This window comes from Salvelinus alpinus, chromosome 8 (assembly GCF_045679555.1).
Source record: "Salvelinus alpinus chromosome 8, SLU_Salpinus.1, whole genome shotgun sequence".
Classification (NCBI taxonomy): domain Eukaryota; kingdom Metazoa; phylum Chordata; class Actinopteri; order Salmoniformes; family Salmonidae; genus Salvelinus; species Salvelinus alpinus.
Genome location: NC_092093.1, coordinates 35,957,316 through 35,980,678, shown reverse-complemented (window position 1 = coordinate 35,980,678; position 23,363 = coordinate 35,957,316). Strand labels below are relative to the sequence as shown.

General features: G+C 44.5%; 2 protein-coding genes across 3 annotated transcripts; one reads left to right on the top strand and one right to left on the bottom strand.

The window, feature by feature from the left end:
* The first annotated feature begins 6,039 nt into the window (after window positions 1–6,039).
* Window positions 6,040–14,267, top strand: LOC139582233 (histone deacetylase 2). 2 transcript variants are annotated; one of them, XM_071412210.1, is made up of 14 exons: window positions 6,040–6,208; window positions 6,908–7,020; window positions 7,128–7,245; window positions 7,400–7,474; window positions 9,879–10,017; window positions 10,184–10,325; window positions 10,646–10,738; window positions 11,327–11,435; window positions 11,684–11,824; window positions 12,574–12,682; window positions 12,946–13,076; window positions 13,222–13,362; window positions 13,541–13,583; window positions 13,891–14,267. In XM_071412210.1, exons 1-13 carry the CDS (start codon window positions 6,154–6,156, stop codon window positions 13,579–13,581), a joined length of 1,407 nt encoding a protein of 468 aa, XP_071268311.1. In that variant the 5' UTR covers window positions 6,040–6,153; the 3' UTR covers window positions 13,582–13,583; window positions 13,891–14,267. The 2 variants fall into 2 exon arrangements, with proteins under 2 accessions (XP_071268311.1, XP_071268310.1); XM_071412209.1 differs by having other exon boundaries at window positions 13,541–14,267.
* Window positions 14,268–18,728: 4,461 nt separating this feature from the next.
* On the bottom strand, window positions 18,729–21,553 carry marcksa (myristoylated alanine-rich protein kinase C substrate a). Its single transcript, XM_071412211.1, has 2 exons — window positions 21,003–21,553; window positions 18,729–19,812 (listed from the first exon to the last, which is right to left on the bottom strand). Exons 1-2 carry the CDS (start codon window positions 21,096–21,098, stop codon window positions 19,111–19,113), a joined length of 798 nt encoding a protein of 265 aa, XP_071268312.1. The 5' UTR covers window positions 21,099–21,553; the 3' UTR covers window positions 18,729–19,110.
* Window positions 21,554–23,363: the final 1,810 nt, after the last annotated feature.

Below are 23,363 nucleotides of genomic sequence, written 5' to 3'. Positions count from 1 at the left end.
AATGCTTAATTTACAAGCCCTTAACCAACAACGCAGTTTCAAGAAAATATAACAAAAAACGTTTTAAAAAGTAAGAGATAAGAAAAACAAATAATTGAAGAGCAGCAGTAAATAACAATAGCGGGGCTATATACAGGGGGTACCGGTACAGAGTCAACGTGTGGCAGCCCGTCAGAATGCTCTCGATGGTGCAGCTGTAGAACCTTTTGAGGATCTGAGGACTCATGCCAAATCTTTTCAGTCTCCTGAGGGGAATAGACTTTGTCGTGCCCTCTTTACGGATGTCTTGATGTGCTTGGACCATGTTAGTTTGTTGGTGATGTGGACGCCAAGGAACTTGAAGCTCTCAACCTGCTCCATTACAGCCTCGTCAATGAGAACAGGGGTGTGCTCGGTCCTCCTTTTCCTATCGGCCACAATCACCTCCTTTATCTTGATCACGTTGAGGGAGAGGTTTTTGTCCTTGCACCACACAGTCAGGTCTCTGACCTCCTCCCTATAGGCTGTCTCAGCCTTGTCGGTGATCAGGCCTACCACTGTTGTGTCATTAGCTAACTTAATGATGGTGTTGGAGTTGTGCCTGGCCGTGCAGTCATGAGTGAACAGGGAGTACAGGAGGGGACTGAGCACACACCCCTGAGTGGCCCCCGTGTTGAGGATCAACGTGGCGGATGTGTTGTTACCTATCCTTACCATCTGGGGGCGGCCCGTCAGGAAGTCTAGGATTCAGTTGCAGAGGGAGATGTTTAGTCCCAGGGTCCTTAGCTTAGTGATAAGCTTTGAGGGCACTATGGTGTTGAACACTGAGCTGTAGTCAATGAATAGCATTCTCACATAGGTGTTCCTTTTGTCCAGGCGAGAAAGGGCAGTGTGGAGTGCAATAGAGATTGCATCATCTGTGGATCTGTTGGTGCGGTGTGCAAATTGGAGTGGGTCTAAGGTTTCTGGGATAATGGTGTTGATGTGAGCCATGACCAGCCTTTCAAAGCATTTCATGGCTACAGACGTGAGTGCTACGGGTCATGTAGTCTTTTAGGCAGGTTACCTTAGTGTTCTTGGGCACAGGGACTATGGTGGTCTGCTTGAAACATGTTGGTATTACAGACTCAGACAGGAAGAGGTTGAAAATGTCAGTGGTCAGTGGTCAGCGCATGCTCGGAGTACACGTTATGGTAATCCATCTGGCCCAGCAACCTTGTGAATGTTGACCTGTTTAAAGGTCTTACTCACATCGGCTGCGGAGAGCGTGAGCACACATTCTTCCGGAACAGCTGATGCTCTCATGCATGTTTCAGTGTTACTTGCCATGAAGCGAGCATAGCAGTTATTTAGCTCGTCCCGTAGGCTCGTGTTACTGGGCAGCTCTCGGCTGTGTTTCCCTTTGTAGTCTGTAATAGTTTGCAAGCCCTGCCGCATCCGACGAGCGTCGGAGCCGGTGTAGTACGATTCGATGTTGGTGTTGACGCTTTGCCTGTTTGCTGGTTCGTCAGAGGGCATAGTGGGATTTCTTATAAGCTTCCGGGTTAGAGTCCCGCTCCTTGAAAGCGGCAGCTCTACCCTTTAGCTCAGTGCGAATGTTGCCTGTAATCCATGGCTTCTGGTTGGGGTATGTACGTATAGTCACTGTGGGGACGACGTCCTCGATGCACTTATTGATAAAGCCAGTGACTGATGTGGGGTACTTTTAAAAGCCATTGGAAGAGTCCCGGAACATATTCCAGTCTGTGCTAGCAAAACAGTCCTGTAGTTTAGCATCTGCTTCATCTGACCACTTTTTTATTGACCGAGTCATTGGTGCTTCCTGCTTGAATTTTTGCTTGTAAGCAGGAATCAGGAGGATAGAGTTGTGGTCAGATTTGCCAAATGGAGGGCTAGGGGCGAGCTTTGTACGCGTCTCTGTGTGTGGAGTAAAGGTGGTCTCTAATTTTTTCCCCCTCTGGTTGCACATTTAACATGCTGATAGAAATTAGGTAAAACTGATTTAAGTTTCCCTGCATTAAAGTCTTCGGTCACTAGGAGTGCCGCCTCTGGATGACCGTTTTCCTGTTTGGCAGAATACAGCTCATTGAGTGCTGTTTTAGTGCCAGCCTCTGGCGGTGGTGGTATATAGACAGCTACGAAAAATACAGATAAACGCTCTAGGTAGACAGTGTGGTCTACAGCTTATCATGAGATACTCTACCTCAGGCGAGCAAAACCCTAAGACTTCCTTAGATATTGTGGGAGAGGGTCGTTTGAGGAGATCAATGAAATGGGCGGCTTTGGAAAACCGATCCACTACCGTCAGGATGACGGTGTTGCCATCAGACGGAGGAAGCCCTGTGACAAATCCAGGGAAATATGGGCCCAGGGGTGATGAGGAACGGGCAGTGGCTGAAGGAGGCCCGACGGAGCTTGCCACAGAGTCTTATTCTGGGCACATACTGTGCATGCGTTGACGAAAGCAGAGACGTCAGGAACCATAGTTGACTACCAGAAGCGTTGTCGGAGGAAGGCCAGGGTTCGACGGGAGCCAGGATCTGGGATGAACATTCGGTTAGCCAGGCACCCTCCAGGGTCCGGCTGGGACCGCTGTGCCTTGTGGACCAGGGCCTCAATACCCCAGACAACTGAAGCCCAGGGCATGAGGTAGGTAGGATGGTCTCAGAGTCAGAGGATGTGGCAGCGGAACTGTATAGGCGAAAGAGAGCATCTGGCTTCACATTCTTAGACCCTGGGCGGTAGGAGATGTTGAAGTTGAACCTGGTGAATAACAGAGCCCAACAGGCCTCCCTAGAGTTAAGGCTCTTGGCTGTGTGGAGACATTACAAATTCTTATGGTCGGTCCAAACCAAAAATGTATGTTCCGCTCCTTACAGCCACTGCCTCCACTCCTCCAGCGCCATCTTGACCTCCAGAAGTTCCCTGTTACCTATGTCGTAGTTTCTCTCAGCGGAGTTGAGACGATGGGACAGGAAGGCACAAGGATGGAGCTTTTGGTCCTGGGCAGATCGCTGGGAGAGGATGGCCCCCACTCCAACATCAGAAGCATTGACCTCAACCACAAACTGACGGGACGATCCACAAAAGCCCTGTCAACAGCTGGGGACCATGTGAACAGTACCTTGGGAGAAGTGAGTTTAGCGAGGGGAGCCGCCAGGGTGCTGTAGCCCCGGATGAAGCTGTGGTAGAAATGAGTAAACCCCAGGAAACATTGCAATTGCACTCTGGACATGGGTTGGGGCAAATCCACCACCACTCTCACTTTTTCAGGATCCATCTGGACATTTCCTTCAGCGATGACGTATCCCAGAAAGGAGATAGTAGAGCGTTGAAACTCGCACTTCTCAGCTTTCACAAACAACTGATTCTCCAGGAGGCACTGAAGGACATGTAGGACGTGTTCTTGGGCAGAGCGGGAGAAGACAAGGATGTCGTTGAGGTAGACAAACACAAACCGATTCAGCGTGTCACGGAGCACATCGTTGACCAGGGCCTGGAAAACAGCGTAAGCATTGGTGAGCCCAAACGGCATGACCAGATACTCATAGTGTCCACTGGCCGTGTTGAAAGCCGTCTTACACTCGTCACCCTCGCGTATCCGAAAAACACGGTAGGCATTCCAAAGGTCCAACTTGGTAAAGATGGTAGCCCCCTGGAGAGGTTTGAGAAGGGAGAAGTGGCAGGGGGTAATGATTCTTAATTGTCATGTCATTGAGGCCCCGGTAGTCGATGCATGGACGCAGGGTCTTGTCCTTCTTTTCCAGAAAGAAAAACCCTGCACCGGCAGGGGATGCAGAAGGACGAATGCTCCCAGCAGCCAGAGAGTCCTCAATGTACTCCACCATGGCATTGGTCTCGGGGCTGGATAGGGAATATAGCCGACCTCAAGGCAGTTTGGTGCCCGGGAGGAGGTCAATGGCACAATCATAGGGACAATGCGGAGGAGGAGAAATAGCACAAGCCTTGATAAATACCTCCAGGGTATCATGGTACTCTATGGGAACAGTAGAGAAATCCAAGGCTTTAATTAAACCCAGAGGAGGACATTTCGGGGGAGGCTGCACCACTTTAAGGCAGTGGGAGTGACAGAACGGGCTCCAACCCAGGATTGAACTCGTGGTCCAGTTAATAACGGGATTGTGCTTTTGGAGCCAAGAAAATAACAACACAACAGGGACCTGAGGGGATTCAATGAGCAGAAGCTGTATAGTCTCACTGTGATTGCCAGATACCCGCAGATTAATGGGAACTGTGCTGTGCGTGACTCTTCCAATGGAGCAGCCGTCCAGTGCCCTAGCGTCCATTGGAACGGAGAGGAGTTGAGTGGGGATACCTAGTTCCGATACCAGGGTAGCGTCCATAAAACTTTAATCTGCCCCAAAGTCAATGAGCACCCGGAGAGACTTAGACTGGTCTCCCCACAGCAGGATCACAAAAAGAGGAGTACAGGTAATGGGAATTACAGAGTTCCCAATCTGGCTCACCAGTGTGCTCGTATCTACTAATGAGTCAGGTCTCTTTACTGGGCAGATGGCTATGTGAACATTCCGAAGCAGATATCTCAACTTGGATGTCAGTCCACCACCTTAAGCTCAACCTCGACAAGACAGAGCTTCTCTTCCTCCCTAGAAAAGGCCTGCCCGCTAAAAGACCTCTCCATCACGGTTGACAACTCCACAGTGTCGCCCTACCAGAGTGCAAAGAACCTTGGCGTGACCCTGGACAACACCCTTTCGTATTCTGCAAATATTAAAGCAGTGACTCGCTTCTGCAGGTTCATGCTCTACAACACCCCTACCTCACACAGGAAGTGGCACAGGTCCTGATCTAGGTACTTGTCCTCTCCGGTCTGGACTACTGCAACTGGCTGTTGGCTGGGCTCCCCGCTTATACCATCAAACCCCTGCAATTTATCCAGAACGCTGCAGCCCGCTTGGTTTTCAACCGTCACTCCGCTCCACAGCACACTCCACTGGCTTCCAGTCAAAGCTGGCATCCACTACAAGACCATGGTGCTTACCTACGGAACAGCAAGAGGAACTGCCCCTTTCTCCTCACCTCGACTTTTGGGTGTCAAGGAAAATATTTGGAGTAAAAACAACAGTGTTTACTTTAGGAATGTAATGAAGTAAAAGTTGTCAGAAATATAAATAATAAAGTAAAGTACAGATACCCCCAAAAAGGACTTAAGTCGGAGCGGGGTTCCAAAATGCAATCATATCACACGCAATTTTACAATTTAGCTTATAAAATTATCATATCTGTTTTTTATACAGACTAGCTAAAATAATTACTGAAACTTGGATTATGACAATTCGCTGGTAAAAAAAAAGGGGAGAAGCAAAAACATATGTTTTGAACCCCCTATTTGAATTTTCTCCATGGGTCAGTGATTTCAGAGTCCCTGTACAGTGCAATATGAATGTCAATATACACAATAGGCTGACTGAGGAGGTGATTTCCCACAGTCAAAGTCCCGCAATAAGAGCTGTGACGCTAATATTTGTGTGTACTCTTCAAAGTTGTGTTCTGTGTGTGTGTCACTGAGTATACTGATACCCCATTTCATGGATCCACAATCCATAGGTAAGGCTGTACAGTGCAATATGAATGTCCAACATGGTTGACTGGTAAGCTTTATGTGGCTCATTTCATAGCGGTTTCAAAGAGCTACGACACTAATATTTGTGAAAACTCTTCACAGTTGTGTTCTGTGTGTGTGTCACTGAGTATACTGATACCCCATTTCATTGATCCATAATCCATAGGTAAGGCTGTACAGTGCAATACGAATGTACAATTCACATAGTGGATTGACTGGTAAACTTAATCTGGCTAATTTTACGGTTTCAATACAATTCTGAAGTCTAATACATACACAGTGCGATGTCAACTGAGTTTTGTTTTCTTCTAATTATTGTATTTTCTTGAATTTATATAACAACATTCCAAATTTGTTTAGCATTATCTAGTCCAAATGGCTTAATTCCTTTACTTGTACCCACTTGCATCACTTTCAATTAAGAACTTTTATTTTGAAAGCAACCCGCAAACGCCTCTATTGCGGCTATTCCTGATTGTGAATGGCTTCACATAGGACTCTATCGGCCACCAGGTTCATAAATACTACTTACATTTCGGCAAGCATCTCAAACAGAAATCCGACTCAACATGGCTTACACCGTTGCAGGTGGAACCAAGAAGAAAGTGTGCTACTACTATGACGGTAAAGAAATGCATGTTCATTTTGAGTTTTCAGAATAAGTTTCCAAGGCCAAACTAGCGCGTTAGCTTGGGTGCGTGATGACAGCCAGTGCAATGTAATATCCATTCATTCTCTGAATAGCTCTGTACTATTGGCTAGCGATCCTGACATGGTTTGTTTTATGTTCCTGTTAGGATCATGAAATAAGTTACGAGACGGTGTACTATGATCTAGATATATCGGTAAACTAGACTAGTTAGTGAACGTTAACCAGCTACTGTAGCTAGTGCTATTTTAGCTGGCTTCACTCTTGTCGGGGCACATTGTTTGTAGCTAGCGAGTTTAGCCAGCCACAGCCATGTTTACTTTTACAACTAATATTATTTTAAACAAGTAAAGACACTGTTGTGGTATTTGTTTTTATGAAACTGAAAATATAAGCAGAAAGTTAAATGAATTTACTACTGCCAACAAGGGACCAGTTGAAGACTGAAGATGACGACACTAGCGGCTATTGCGCATTATCAGCGTTCCTTCATGCGCTAGTACTGCTAACTGACTGCATTGTTGTAGTAACGGTAGTAAAAAATAGAATTGTGTGGTAGTATAGTATGGTTAGAGCTGGAATGTTGCATGGGGATAGTTAGCTGTGTGAAACATCAACATTTCTCAAATGTAGGCTCTGTTTTTAGTTATGGTCTTTTTTCCCCTTTTTAACAGGTGACATTGGCAATTACTATTATGGACAAGGGCATCCCATGAAACCACACCGAATTCGAATGACCCACAACCTACTGTTGAACTATGGACTGTACAGAAAAATGGAAATATATGTACGTTTATAACAAGATTTCAAGTAAAAAGGTTAATTCTGAATATGTAGGTATGGCTTTTTCTCTCGTTTGCCATCAAGTAGGCAATTGTGATTTTTTTGTTGCAGAGACCACACAAAGCCACTGCAGAGGAAATTACCAAATACCACAGTGACGATTACATCCAGTTCCTCCAATCCATACGACCAGACAACATGTCAGAGTACAGCAAGCAAATGCAGCGGTGTAAGTCGAGCCATAACTAGGGCCAGGAGTTGTTACTAACCTTATGACTGGACCAGGGAAAACTACCCATACTAACCTAGTATTGGAAAAAATATATGTGTATTTCTTGATGGATTGCTTGAATCACTATTTTGTGTTTTTGTTTTTATCATAGTTAATGTTGGCGAGGATTGTCCTGTATTTGATGGGTTGTTTGAGTTCTGCCAGTTGTCTACTGGTGGCTCTGCTGGTAAGTGTATGCATACATACATACAAATATATTCCCATGAATAAATACAATACATGACCAAAAGTATGTGGATGGGGTTGAGATCAGGGCTCTGTGCAGGCCAGTCAAGTTCTTCCACACCGATCTCGACAAATCATTTCTGTATGGACCTAGTTTCGTCCATGGGGGCATTGTCATGCTGAAACAGGAAAGGGCCATCCCCAAACTGTTGCCACAAATTTGAAGCACATAATTGTCTAGAATGTCATCTTAATGCTACAGCATAAAATGTTTATTCACTGGAAGTAAGGGGCCTATACCTCCAACCATGAAAAACAGCCCCAGACCATTATTCCTCCTCCACCAAACTTTACAGTTGGCACTGCATTCGGTCAGGTAGTATTGTCCTGGCATCCGCTAAACCCAGATTCGTCCGTCGGACTGCCTGATGGTGAGGCGTGATTCATCACTCCAGAGAACGCATTTGCTCTGTTCCAGAGTCCAACGGCGGCGAGCTTTACACCACTCCAGCCGACACTTGGCATTGTGCATGGTGATTTTAGGCTTGTTCGGTCATGGAAACCCATTTCATGTAGCTCCCGACGAACAGTTCTTGTGCTTCCAGAGGCAGTTTGGAGCTCGGTAGTGAGTGTTGCAACCGAGGACAAACGATTTTTACTCGCTAAGGCCATTCTACTGCCAATGTTTGTCTATGGAGATTGCATGGCTGTGTGCTCAATTTTATACACCTGTCAGCAACTGTTGTGGCTGAAATTGCAGTCTGCTAATTTAAAGAGGTGTCCACATACTTTTGTGTATATACAGTGCCAGTCAAGTTTGGACACCTACTCATTCAAGGGTTTTTATGTATTACTATTTTCTACAAAGTAGAATAATAGGGAAGACAAACTATGAAATAACACATGTAGTAACCAAAAAAAGTGTAATCTAAATATGTCTTTTAGATTCTTCAAAGTAGCCACCCTTTGCCTTGACACCTTTGCACACTCTTGGCATTTTCTCAAGCGCCTTCACCTGGTTTGCTTTTCCAACAGGTGTTCCCACATATGCTGATCACTTGTTGGCTGCTTTTCCTTCACTCTGCGGTCCAACTCATCCCAAACCATTTCAATTGGGTTGAGGTCGGGTGATTGTGGAGGCCAGGTCATATGATGCAGCACTCCGTCACTCTCCGTCTGTTGAAAAACAAATGATAGTCCCACTAAGCGCAAACCAGATGGGATGGCGTATCGCTGCAGAATGCTGTGGTAGCTATGCTGGTTAAGTGTGCCTTGAATTCTAAATAAATCACTGACTGTGTCACCAGCAAAGCACCATCTCCATGCTTCTCGGTGGGAACCACACATGCAGAGATCATCCGTTCACCTACACTGCATCTCAAAGACACGGTGGTTGGAACCAAAAATCTCCAATTTGGACTCATCAGACCAAAGGACAGATTTCCACCGGTCTAATGTCCATTGCTCGTGTTTCTTGGCACAAGCAAGTGTCTCCTTATTTGTGTCCTTTAGTAGTGGTTTCTTTGCAGCAATTTGACCATGAAGGCCTGATTTCATGCAGTCTCATCTGAACAGTTGATGTTGACATGTCTGTTTACTTGAACTCTGTGACACATTTATTTGGGCTGCTATTTCTAAAGCTGGTAACTGCAGCAGTGGTAACTCTGGGTTTTCCTTTCCTGTGGCGGTCCTCATGAGAGCCTGTTTCATCATTGCGCTTAATGGTTTTTGCGACTGCACTTTCAAAGTTCTTGAAATTTTCCTGATTGACTGACCTTCATGTCTTACACTAATGATGAACTGTCATTACCTTTTGCTTATTTGAGCTGTTCTTGCCATATGGACTTAGCCCTATTTGGTAAAAGACCATCTTCTGTATACTACCCCTACTTTGTCACAAGACAACTGATTGGCTCAAATGCATTAAGAAGGAAAGAAATTCCACAAATTAGCTTTTAGCAAGGCACACCTGTTAATTGAAATGCATTCCAGGTGACTACCTCATGGAGCTGGTTGAGAGAATGCCAAGAGTGTGCAAAGCTTTCATCATGGCAAAGGGTGGCTATTTTGAATAATCTCAAATATAACATTTATTTGTTTAACACTCTTTTTGGTTACTACAGTATGGTTAGAGCTGGAATGTGTTATTTCATAGTTTTGATGTCTTCACTATGATTCTACAATGTAGAAAATAGTCAAAATAAAGAACCCTGGAATGAGTTGATGTGTCCAAACTTTTGACTTGTACTGTATAGTGTATCTGTTAGGGTAACCCTAACCCAAATATATATCTTATTTCTTTCTCTCTCTACAGTTTTTCACCTTCAAACAGAACTAGTTCAGAAATCACAACACATGCTTGTGAAAATAGTGTAAACAACAATGTTTTTTCTCCCTCGGCACAGCGGGATCGGTGAAACTCAACAGGCAGCAGACGGACATTGCGGTGAACTGGGCCGGTGGACTCCACCACGCTAAGAAGTCTGAGGCCTCTGGCTTCTGTTACGTCAATGACATCGTGTTGGCCATTCTGGAGCTCCTCAAGTGAGTTTGTGTTCCCAGATAGAAACCGGCTAAACCGTATGACTTCTACAATGAAATGCATTAGTGATGGTGACTTTCTTGTTGTTTTTGTAAACACCCTGATATATCAACGTGTGTTCTACTATGCTTGCCTCTGGTTTAATTCTTTACACCTCCTCGTTCCCAGGTACCATCAGAGGGTACTGTACGTAGATATTGACATCCACCATGGGGATGGAGTAGAGGAAGCCTTCTACACCACAGACCGGGTCATGACTGTGTCCTTCCACAAATATGGAGAGTACTTCCCCGGGACTGGAGACCTCAGGGTGAGTACTTGGTAGCGGCCCAAATGGCACTACTTTTGACCAGCAGAACTAGTGCCGTATGTACAGATTAGGATGCCATTTGGGACGTAGCCCCATGTGTCACTCCTCAATGTGAACTTCCTGGTGCTCTGTGACAGTGGCCCATTTGATAGCTAGGTAGAGACTTTCTTTCCACAGTTATAGATAAGAAATAATCTCACTTCCATTATTTGTAGTATTTTGCTTGGGAAGAGCGCTTTATGATGGATGCAGTATTTTAGTTATGGATTAGCAAGTGTGTAAACGTGTTTTAAAATCCTAAATTTCCACTCTGGTCTTAGGATATTGGTGCTGGAAAAGGCAAATACTACGCAGTCAACTTCCCCCTGAGGGACGGCGTTGACGATGAGTCGTATGAGCTGATCTTCAGGCCTGTAAGTATGCACACGTGTCGCAGGGAATCAGGGCAGTGTTCAGTGCGGAACTGCAGGTAGCCTAGTGGATGAGAGCGTTGGGCCAGTAACCGAAAGGTTGCTGGTGAAAAATTTGTCCTTGAGCAAGGCACTTAACACTAATTGCTCTGGTCTAAGCATTTACAGTGAAATGGCCTCTGCAGAATCAGGGCATTCGTACTACTTGCGATTCGCAGAGCTATTGTCAAGGAAGTGAGTTTGTGTTTATACAGGGCCTCCTGCCCCCACTTATCGTCAACCAATCATGTCAATACGGAGCCATACGGAGCCCTCCGCATTGTTGCAAAATTTGAGGCGCACGGCAATGTGGTACAGAGCTCAATTTGGCCTCTGGAGGTGCTGCAATAGCGTCACACCCTCCATACGGAGCCTTCAACCACATTTTTGGGATCAAGCATAAATTGGCTTTTTACCCTACGAGGTCCGGATTCTGATGGTTTTCTGTTCTAGCTGATAATTAATTTCACACACCTGGTGACCCAGGTCTAAATTAGTCCCTGATTTAGAGGGAAACAATGGAGAGAAAAAAATGTGTTTGTGTCTTGGCAGGTGATGGCCAAGGTGATGGAGATGTACCAGCCCAGTGCAGTGGTTCTGCAATGTGGAGCAGACTCCCTCTCAGGAGACCGACTTGGCTGCTTCAACCTCACCATCCGCGGTAAGGAGGCTGTATGCTAGTCGTCTTACCTGTTTTATGTGCGAGTCCATTTTAAACTTGTATAGCTTCATTTTAACTGTAATGATTGAGACAGCATTGGGATTTGCACAGAAATCTGTTTTTACGCTGTCATTTATTGAACAGTAATGATCTAATTTGTTCTTAGAGAAGCGTATTAGCCTGTTCTAAGCACTCCATGTTCCTATAGTTATGTGGTGTTTTGTCTCTTCATGCTGCTTTTCCGTCAGGCCATGCTAAGTGTGTTGAGTACATTAAGTCATTCAACCTTCCCCTGCTAATGCTGGGTGGAGGAGGCTACACCATCCGCAACGTGGCCCGCTGCTGGACCTACGAAACGGCCGTGGCTCTGGATACTGAGATCCCTGACGGTGTGGTCATTTATTTTTTCCTTATTCAAAATGACCCATTTCCCACCCCCTCGTGCCATTTTTAAGGTGCTTTCCTCATTTCAGTGTCGATTACCTAGACCTGTATAATGCAGTGAAAATATCAAGCCATTGAGGCTAGTCTACTTTTTGTAGTTTACTTAATACAATGTCTTCTCTTCCCCCTGAGATATTGGCTGGGTCTCTAGAGAAAACACTACAGCACTAGACCCGGGCTTTGTCCCAAATTGCACCCTATTCCCTACATAGTGACCTACTTTTGTCCAGTGCCCTATTGGCCCTTGTCAAAAGTAGTGCACTATGTAGGGTTAAGGACCTGGTCAAAGGTAGTGTGTTATAAAGGGACTAGGGTGCCATTTGGGACGCATCCAGGGATAGTCCTGATATTCCTCTGCCTACCAGGAGCTGACTAAGCAGAATATCAGTGGGCCACCAAGTGTGTGTGTGTGAGGACATTATCACAAGCCTGTCAAAGGAGCCAGCTGTTTTCTTCATGGAATTCGGGACATTAACAGAACCCTTACCCTTTCCATTATAACCGCTCTCAAGTGGAGGGACTTGTATAGGTGTAAAAAAATCTAACTGTCATTTTTTAAATAAAAAAATTTACCTGAAAGGGTTGGCATTCTGAAACTTTATTTTAGTTACAGCACGTACATCGTAACCTTCATGTTCATCTTGACGCTGGCATTTTCCCTTTCTCTTATGTTTTCTCTTCTTTTTTTCCCCAGAACTGCCGTACAATGATTACTTTGAGTACTTTGGGCCTGACTTCAAGTTGCACATCAGCCCATCCAACATGACCAACCAGAACACATTGGAGTACATGGATAAGATCAAGTAAGGACTGAGTCTGTCGTGCACTATCAAATATAGCATATCAGATGTATTCAGCTACTCCTAAGGAGTTGCATGTCATTAAGGATGTGTGTCTGCATTGAGGTTGTTGCATCTGCAGTATCACTTTAAGAAATTGGTATTGTGGTAGGGAGTTCTCGTTGGCGCGTATGATTATCCAAATCTCTTAGAGCCTTCTCGTGTGCATTTGCGCTGATGTTGGTTACTGCGCTAAAGCAATTGCCTTTGTGTGTATTAACCCATAGGCAGCGTCTGTTTGAGAACTTGCGCATGCTACCTCACGCCCCGGGAGTGCAGATGCAGACGGTCCCTGAGGACGCCATCACTGACGATACGGTGGATGAGGATGCAGAGGACCCCGACAAACGCATGTCCAGTAAGACTCGCCTTATTTGACAAATCACACGACATTCACTGTGTATAGTCTAACTGCTGTTATGTGGCTGGATTTTCCGCTATGGAATCCATCTTGGATCCTATTGCCAGAAGCATCTGACTGTTGATTTCCTGTGTCGTTTAAGTCCGTGCTTCAGACAAGAGGATAGCCTGCGACGAGGAGTTCTCCGACTCTGAGGACGAGGGAGAGGGAGGAAGGAGGAACGAAGCCAGTCACAAGAAAGGAACAAAACGGACTCGAGTTGAGGGAGACAAAGAGAAAGTTGGTGAGTATTCAGAACTTGGTTACCCTGATTACAAACCCTTTTTGTAAAGGACTTTCAAGAACACTTGCAATTCCCTTCATTTTAGATAAATTGCGTTAATGAAGAAAATAACCTAGACATATTGAATTGATAAGTTGATGTGATACAACTTGTTTATTTTCTGCTGTCTTCTGTACAGAGGTGGAGAAATTGAAGGAAACAAGCACAGAACTGACATAAAGGTAGTAATTGTGGCGCCCTGCCACTGTTTGTACAGTTTTAAAAGGAGGTCATGAATTCCTGTCAGCCCTCATTTGTGCAGTGCTGCAAGATCCAAAACAATTATGATAATCTGGGGGGAGTACAGACCATTGCGATCTCTCATCCTTCTCTTTACCACAATAAAGACTTCATTAGAATTACTTTTCACAACCAGCTACTTATAGTTTGAGATGTATACGAAATTGTGCTTAATTAGAAGTAGTCACAAATGTATTCAGACACTGACTTATGTTATGTTTTGGGGTGGGAAACCGGCACACCTTCCAGTGTGAAGACTGAGCAGACTAGCAGTGCCTGATTCAGCCACATAGCGGTGCTGTGATCTCTCATGGACAGTCCCGAGTGTGGCAGCCAGGGCAGCTAAACTTGGTTGATTCTACACCAGAAGCATTATATTTATCATTGATCTGTATGTCGTTGTGAAGACTTAGTTTCCTTTGTGTACTGTAACAGTGGATTTCTAGGATTTGCAACCAACCTGGATTTGCTGTACTTTCCTTTGATACCTTTTGAATGCTTTTGTATTGCAACATGCTTTATCTTCTGAATGAGATCTACTTGTAATTAAACTGTGTTTTTAGAGAAGAGTATGTGGGTGTTCCTGTAGATATTTTGCATTTGCCAATTAAAAGCTTTTTGTTTTATACTATGTGGTGTGAATGTATGTATTATAGTAGTTAGAGATTAGTTGAAGTTGGGGCTAAACATGTTAAATGAACCATGATCTACAATATGATGGGGTTCATCGCTGCCGGCTCACGTGGCAGGTACTCGCCACCAAGTGCCTTCTGTGAGCTGGATGTCACTGCAATCACTACTCCTTCAAGGCACTCAGAATCCCAATCACCTTTATTTGCATGTACAGGAATGGTGCTGCCACAAACAATATACAGATGGACAATAAATTAGATATTTACACATACAGTATGTACATAATGAACACCAGGATACAGACTACACTACAAACATCAGGCTAAAAACTACAGACTACACTAAACTGTTGAAAGCGGTACATCATATACAAGCAGTGGCCAGAGGAGTCTGGGACGTAACCCCTGTTGGTATCCCCATGTCTTAGACTTGCCTGGTAGACCGGTCTTCTCCAGAGATGTCATCCACATGTTAACTTGCATGACAAGTGCCATGAGCTTAGTTCAACTGTAGCCCTATCATAACCCCACATAAAGATGATGCACCCAGTTATTTGTAAACATGCATCATGTCAGTTCTTGCAAAATCCAAAACCAAATCGATACAAATTTCACTAGGGATTTTTTGTGGCGCATTGCATAGCAGCCACACGATGGCGATGTAACCCTGCCTGTTATTATCATCGAGGAATCAGTGTATTGGTTGTGTACACAGATTTGCAGGTGCAGCGAAATGCTTGTTTCTAGCTCCAACAGTACAGTAATATTTAGCAATGAAAAAAGCCTGGAAATGAAGTTATATAGGATGAGCCATGACTAGAATACTGGCAGTGGAGGCTACTGAGGGAGGATGTCTGGAACGGAGTAAATGATATGGCATAAAACACATGGAAACTATGTGTTTGATGTATTTGATACTATTTCACTCATCCTGCTCCAGCCATTACCACGAGCCCGTCCTCCCCAATTAAGGTGCCACCAACCTCCTGGGGAACACAGTATATACATACAGTATGCAAACAATATTAAAGTGACCAGTGTTCAATGACTATGTACATATGGCAGCAGCCTCTAAGGTGGAGGGTAGAGTACCAGGTGGTAGCCGGCTAGAACAGTGACTAAGGTTCAGGCCAGGTTAATGGGCGGAGGTCAGGTGGCTGGGGGTCCTTAATGATCTTCTTGGCCTTCCTATGACACCGGGTGCTGTAGATGTCCTGGAGGGCAGTGTGATGCGTTGGGCTGTAGCACCACCCTCTGGAGAGCCCTGCGGTTGCGCATGGTGCAATTTCCGTACAAGGCAGTGACAAGACAGCCTGACAGGATGCTCTCAATGGTGGATCTGTAGAAGTTTTTGAGGGTCTTAGTGGCCAAGCCGAATTTCAGTTGCGCCTTCATCACGCTGTCTGTGTAAAGGGACCATTTCAGGCTGTCAGTGATGTGCGCGCCAAGGAACTATATATTTTTTTACCCTCTCCACTGCGGCCCCATCGATGTGGATGGAGACGTGCTCTCTCTGCTGTCTCCTGTAGACCACGATCAGCTCTTTCATTATGTTGACGTTGAGGGAGGGGTTATTTTCCCCCGGGGCTCCGCACGGTTGGCTGTCTCAACGTTGTCGTTTATCAGGCCTACCACTGTTGCGTCGTCAGCACAATTTGATGATTGAGTTGGAGACGTGCGTGGCCACACAGCGCTTGTTGTTATAGCTTATTTACCTACCATTTTGGCCTAGTAATTTCAATCGTCGTGATTGCTACTATAACCCTGAAGATCTTTAATCAAATTGTGTAGACAGACTTGCTGATGAAGTATATCTCTATTTTCATTACAGAAACCTAGCCTACTAGTAGCTATGACACACCTGCAAGCGGGAAAATAGCACGTGTGAAATTCAAAACAAGAGGAAGCTGCAACCCAGTTAGCAGAGAAACATTCATACGCCTATTTTGTGGCCTATTCGTCTATTGATGAATAATTGCAATTTATAGTATGTTTTTTCGATTTGTTGCCATTTTGTGTGTTACAATGTAGCATGCATAACATGCTACAGAAAGATGTGTGCCGCTAGCTACAATGTTGCACCGGTAACTTGCTACATACAGAATGTTTTGCGCTAGCATGTTTTGCGCTAGCATGTTGGAACTCTGCTCACTGAGTCATTCACCAATTTCACTTTACTTGTAGCCTGTTAAGCTAATATGAAATATTTCCTGTTACTGCAGCAAATTGTATCAACAGGCCAAATGTCTAGTTTGTTGTGCTATATATAGTCCTTCCTTGAAAAGGTTTGCACTCATTGATGCTAATTGAAAACGGATGGTGCATCTGACATCAAAATGTTTCATTTTGTGTCAGCAACACTATTCATGGGCTATTTTCAGTAATGGAAGCTGAAGAGTGGTAAAAGGTTTCTCAACAAAGCTACAATAGAAGCTAACCTATAACATGTAAACAGCGTTGTTGCACTGTAGGCCTACAGCCAGGTATTAGGCCAGCTACTGTAAAATAGGTTATGTGTGGTCTCACCTGGGAGGGACCCCTTGCCCTGAAACCAAATCCATACGAATATTATATTATCCAAGTGTAGCATCAAGCAAGCCTTCGTAAAATCAAACCACTGTGTTGATGGTTTCTTTCAAGGTCTTGGGTGGGGCTCTACATCATTCATTGTTCAACGTCATTGCAAAGTATTGAGTCTGTGCCTTGAGGATCTCTTTTTACAACAATGAGCTGCTCAAAAGGTCTTCACTGACATTTCATAATTTCCATTGGCATTGTACCAGTTACTGAGTAACTATTGTGCTACAATCTCACACCATCATTCAAAATATGATTTGCAAAATGTCAACGTATTTAACATCAGTCAGAATTCAGTGATGTAGGCTGCATGTGATCATGTTGGGGGTGGGGAATAGCACTAAACTAATAGTGATGGAGCGTACAATAAACAAACCCTGAATCCCCGTGACAAATGCATCTATTCTGGTCCATGATTCATTTAAAAAGGCTTTGAATGAGTTAGGCCTAGTTGTTAGTTGGATAATACTTGCAAGGTGAAATAGATTTGTCCATGCCATTGAGTATTCAATGTAGGACTTTTGTAGATAACCGAGGGCCAGTGACACTGGCTGTGACTCCATAAGTTCAAATCCTAGGTGAAACCCTCGGTGGTGTTGTGGCAAGGTGCTTCTACAATCATACTGTAATGTTTGAGTGTGTAGAAACATTTGCAGTTGTTAGCCTGAATACAACATTTGTTTGAACACTATGGCTGCATTTATCTGATCAGCTCTGAAAAAGAACAGACGTGAAAAGATCTGATGTGAATGGTCAAAAGCTCAATTAGTGGGGGGGGGGGGGGGACTGAATTTGACTGCCCGTGTAAACAGCCAAGTATGCTCAAATTACACATGTTGAAATTACTCATCAATTTACCAATTACAACACTCAACAACCCACTTACCACCTCCATCTGAATGGTTAAAGCTGGACTAAATAGTGGAAAAAACCACATCCGTTTGTGACATTACAACAAACACTGTTTGCAGTGGTGGTGGGGCGGCTATTGGCGCTGTTCCCCCCTATTGCGGATTCCATCTTAAAAGGAATAGAAATTTGTTAAATGAAAAGACAGATGCTGCTCAAATTTTATTCACATTTATTGTTGCTTTTAGTGTGCTCACAGAAAATTAGAACACTAAGCAGGAGTTTAATAGCGTTTTTTAAGCAAAGTTACATTCCATCTCTAAGTCAAATTGGTCAAAGCTTCTCCAGTATTTACAAAACAAAAAGAGACGAGATGCTACACAAACGTCGCATCTGATAGAGATTCCTTAATTTGTCAAAGACCACTGAAAAAAAGCATTGTCTGCTGTAATCAAAACATACCACAGTATATAAACAGTAACCATTCCACTTATCACAGCTTGGTTGAGTTCAAAATTGCTGAAAAGGTCATCCAGGATGAATTTGTTTTTGTTATCTTACAAAAATGAGCGGGTGGAGAAAGAGCTGCAAACTTCATGTGCTTCTTGAGATCAAGATTTCATTTGTACAATAATCATAGTTAAAAACACCCCGCCTATACATACTTACACTTTATTAAGGTCATAAAACCAGCAATAAACAATAAAGCCTATACAACTTGTATTTCTACTGAATCACTGACTGGTACAGCTAATGAGATTAGTGAAAAGCTCCTATGATTTTTTTATAATGACTTCCTAAACCTAGCTCTGGGAATTGTATTTTTTGTCGTCTCATAGTAAAAATGACTTAGTGTTATAAACCGCATGGTACTCTTGTGGTACATAGGTGTTTGTTTCATTCTCGTTTTTAAGACCCCTCTTTACATTATAGTCTGTGGCACAATTCCCAGGCACAAAGGTGCCACCTCCAAATCTCCCCCCACCCACCCCAAAACCCCCTTCATTTACATCTCAACTCATTTACATACCCCCTCTCCTCCATACCATGGGCATGTCCATACATTTTGACAAGGTACATTTTGTATAAAAATGCAACAAAAAAACATGTAATACAGATGCAAAAAAATATATGGCAGTGTGGATGTATTTTTTTTCTGTAATATTACGTTTCTAAGCAACCCACCTCTGCCTGTTGGAATGGTAGTAACAATGGACCAAGATGGGTTTTGTGGAGGGGGAAGGGAAAACAAAAAAAGAAAAGCTTTAAAATACCCCTGGTTGTAGACAAGTTCTCCAAAGCCAGGAACTGGCACCACTCCAACATACAAACAGGGAAATGTTTTTTTGATTATCTTTTTTCAGCTTTTTGTTTTTTTATTTCTTCCGTTTTGCTATTCGCGTTTCCAGCTTTACTCAGCAGTGGCCTCTGCGGCAGCGGGGGCCTCTGGACTGGATGCGACCTCTGTTGCAGGTACAGCCTCCTCCGTTTTGGGTGCCTCCGCAGCAGGCTCAGCTGGCTTCTCCTCTGCTTTTGGCTCCTCGGCGACTGGGGCTGCCTTGGCCTCCTCAGCGGGTGCTGCTGCTGTTTCCTCAGGCTTGGCCTCTGTTGGGCTTGCTGCTTCCTTAGCTTCCTCCCCTGCACCGGCAGGCTTGGCCTCTCCCTCTGCAGTCTTGGCTTCCCCCTCGGCAGCGGCCTCTGGGGCCTCGGCTGCCTCATCCTTGGCCTCATCGGTGGACGCAGCGGCCTCCTCACCCTCTGCCCCATCGCCTGTCTCCTTTTTGGTCTTTTTGAAGGAGAAACCGCTAAGCTTGAAGGACTTTTTGAAGGAGAAGCGCTTCTTCTTCTTTTTGGGGGTCTCGTTGCTGGTTGAAGGCGTGGCACCCTCTTCTGGTTTAGCTGCCCCACCCTCAGCTGCTGGAGACACAGCCTCTGCATTCTCTGCCTTATCCCCTTCTACTGCCGCTGCTGCTGAGGGTGCAGCCTCTGCAGCTGCAGCCTCCTCTTTTGGAGCCTCCTCAGCCGTGGCACTACCATTGGCATGCACCTCTTCTTTGCCTGCCTCTGCAGCCGCAGGAGAGGCATCCCCGTTCACTTTCACATGGCCATTTTCCTAAAGACAGAGGCCATTAACATCACATAAAAAGCAAGCGTGGAATATAACGTGTGATATGGACTATTGTCACTCAGTGACACAAGGGGCAGTAGACACCACAAAAATAAATCGGGACAAACGCATACAGCCCTCTGTCTAATTAAAAAAAAGAAAGAAACATGTTTAGTATCAATGGGCCTTTACGCACGGGCTTCGGCAGGCTAATTGCTTTGCGAGTTACATGTTCAATACAGAATTCGTTTTAGAAATGCAGAATTGAAACTATTTTCCTGTAATCACGTGCGAGAATGAGCCGCCTCCGGCAATGAGAGAAGGGAGACACGGTTTCGGATGGTTCGCTAGGGGGCGATGCGTGTCTGCCAGTCGCTCCAACACCGAAGCGCCAAAGCAAAGCATCTGCTCATTAAACAGCAGATGCTCATTAATACACCAGATCACGCAGAGCATCCTTCAGATACATACCCCCAAAACTAAACAGCACCCTCAAACCATCATCCTTATCACTTTAATAAATACCATCCATTCCAACACTTATAATACCAACTACAGAAGGGGCGCATTATCAAATGTGGTTCCCCTGCTCCCGTGTGGTAGTAACCATCCCTGCTCTCTATTCGAGCATCTGTAACAAAAGGCGTGTTGGCTAGCTAGACCGTGGCAAGCCATTGTTGGCGTCGTTCATCTCCCCCATTCACCCACCGATTGCCTCAAGTTATTAGATTTGTGCTCAGTTTCAGTTAAGATTTTTGATTCAAACATGATTTATCCATTTAACTACACATGGCTACATAAGGGCCAACAATGTGATACCAATTTCCGCTGTCTCACAATTCGAAATTTCAAACAAAGAATTCACCCATTTAACCGAAATCCCCACACATCAAATGAATCAATGGAAACGACGGAATACTTTACCGAATTTGTCTACAAATAATTATCCAAATCAGTTTGGGCTTTTGTAATAATTGTACAATTTTAGAAATTGCATTTCAAATCAATGATCAACTGTTTGATGAAATAGTGTAGAATCAATGTATTCCAATCGTGGTTGTTTGCTCCATCAACCTGGCGAACGTCTCCATAAGTGCCCACAACACAATAACGCACGCAGAGAATCTTTGCGCAAACCAACCGTATATTTATATTTCCTTTAACTCGGATACAAATATATTTTTTAAATCAATTACCTGTCCATTGGTCTTGGTTGGTGAAGCGGCAGCCTCTCCTGGCTTTTCAACCGCGGTTTCGCCTTTTGCAGCTGTCTTGGAGAATTGCGCTCCCATGCTTTCGCTCCAACAAAGAAACTCAACCGATCCAAAAAAACGAACAAAGACCACTACTAGACTCTTTCTTAAATGCAAGCACCTTGCGAAGGCTCCTCTTTGAAACGTTTACTGGACAAGTAATCAAAGTCCAGTCTTAGTGAACAAAATGGGAAAATTGCAGAAAATACCTGCCAAGTCAAGAGAAGTAATAAAAAATCCCAGATTTGTGGCTATGTCGCTGTAGACAGGGTGGAAAATGGAGAAATTTCCCGTGTTGCTAATAAGATGCGGAGTCCAACGCCCAAGTGCACAGGGCCGCATTCAGTTGCCAAACGTTCTCGAACGTTGCAGATAGAAATGCCATGAATAGAGCTGGTGGTTCCTCATTCTACATGTTGGAGAGGCATGTGTGTTCTATATTGTCTATTTCTATCTGAACGTTTCAAAACGTTGCGTTCTACTGAACGCGGCCCAGATGAATGGGCATCCCGAATGATGACGGCATCCGCGCTCAGATCCAGCGAATCAGAGCCCTCACACAGAAAGTGGGCAAGGCTATAAAAACGAGTGAACAATGGGTTTTTTGCAGATTGTAACAAATCTGAAAAATATATATTGTCGTGGCGACAAATTTTTCTTTTAAAACTACCAAACAAAAATTACTCGACTTGAGAATCATTTTGGAATTGATGGTGTGCGCAGAGGTTTGAAAGGCATTCTAATCACTCCTAACAAAGTGATACCTAATTATTGATTCATTATGATAGATGTTTGAGGGTGTTTGTAACAATTTCATCTAAATTATGTACGCTAATTTGATTATGAGGAATCGGCATTTGCTTTAGGCAGAAATTGTTTTTGGCTCATTGAGCTCCAGCCGCCTCCACTTTCAGAACGTGCTCTGAATACGACCACATTGACAAGACACAGACAGTGCACATTTAGTAGGTAGTCTATTTAGTGGTGGCTATTTTTCATATTAAATAAATACTGCTTTTGTGAAACAATCATGTATTGATAAAATACATTTAAAAGGGGGACACCTAAACCCACCTTTCAGCCCTATGCCATCTTGTAATAAATTAATCTCAGTCACATATAATAGCATCACATACAGTATGTATACAAAAGTTTGTGGACACCCCTTCAAATTAGTGGATGCGGCTACTTCAGCCACACCCATTGCTGACAGGTGTATAAAATCGAGCACACAGCCATTCGATCTCCGTAGACAAACATTGGCTGTAGAATGGCCTTACTGAAGAGCGTCTTAACTTGCAATGTGGCACCGCCATAGGATGCCACCTTTCCAACAAGTCAGTTTGTCAAATTTCTTCGCTGCTAGAGCTGCCTCGGTCAACTGTAAGTGCTGTTATTGTGAAGTGGAAACGTCTAGGAGCAACAACGGTTCAGCCTCGAAGTAGTAGGCTACACAAGCTCACAGAACGGGACCGCCGAATGCTGAACCATGTAGCGCGCAAATTTTGTCGGTCCTCGGTTGCAACACTCACTACTGAGTTCCAAACTGCCTCTGGACTCAACTTCAGCACAATAACTGTTTGTAAGGAGCTTCATGAAATGGGTTTCCATGGCCTAGCAGCTGCCCACAAGCCTAAGATCACCATGCGCAATGCCAAGCATCGGCTGAAGTGGTGTAAAGCTCGCTGCCATTGAACTCTGGAGCAGTGGAAAAGCATTCTCTGGAGTGATGAATCACGCTTCACCATCTGGCAGTCTGATGGACGAATCTGGGTTTGACGGATGCCAGAAGAACACTACCTGCCCGAATGCATAGTTCCAACTGTAAAGTTTGGTGGAGGAGGAATAATGGTCTGGGGCAGTTTTTCATGGATCGGGCTAGGCCCCTTAGTTCCAGTGAAGGGAAATCTTAACGCTACAGCATACAATGACATTCTAGACGATTCTGTGCTTCCAACTTTGTGGCAACAGTTTGGTGAAGGCCCTTTCCTGTTTCAGCATGACAATGCCCCCGTGCACAAAGCGAGGTCCACACAGAGCCCTGACCTCAACCCCATCAAACACCTTTGGGATGAATTGGAACGCCGACTGCGAGCCAAGCCTAATCGCCCAACATTAGTGCCGACCTCACTAATGCTCTTGTTGCTGAATGCAAGCAAGTCCCTGCAGCAATGTTTCAACATCTAGTGGAAAGCCTTCCCAGAAGAGTGGAGGCTGTTATAGCAACAAAGGGGGGACCAACTCCATATTAATGCCCATGATTTTGGAATGAGATGTTTGATCAGCAAATGTCCACATACTTTT

Bases quoted from the DNA above. Each gene is read 5' to 3' on its own strand.
- LOC139582233 (XM_071412210.1), top strand. From the start codon at position 6,154: ATGGCTTACACCGTTGCAGGTGGAACCAAGAAGAAAGTGTGCTACTAC. The intron at 6,209-6,907 runs GTAAAGAAATGC...CCTTTTTAACAG, and splicing joins AGTGTGCTACTACTATGACG to GTGACATTGGCAATTACTAT. The intron at 10,326-10,645 runs GTGAGTACTTGG...CTCTGGTCTTAG, and splicing joins CCGGGACTGGAGACCTCAGG to GATATTGGTGCTGGAAAAGG.
- marcksa (XM_071412211.1), bottom strand. From the start codon at position 21,098: ATGGGAGCGCAATTCTCCAAGACAGCTGCAAAAGGCGAAACCGCGGTT. The intron at 19,813-21,002 runs GTAATTGATTTA...CTCTGTCTTTAG, and splicing joins CAACCAAGACCAATGGACAG to GAAAATGGCCATGTGAAAGT.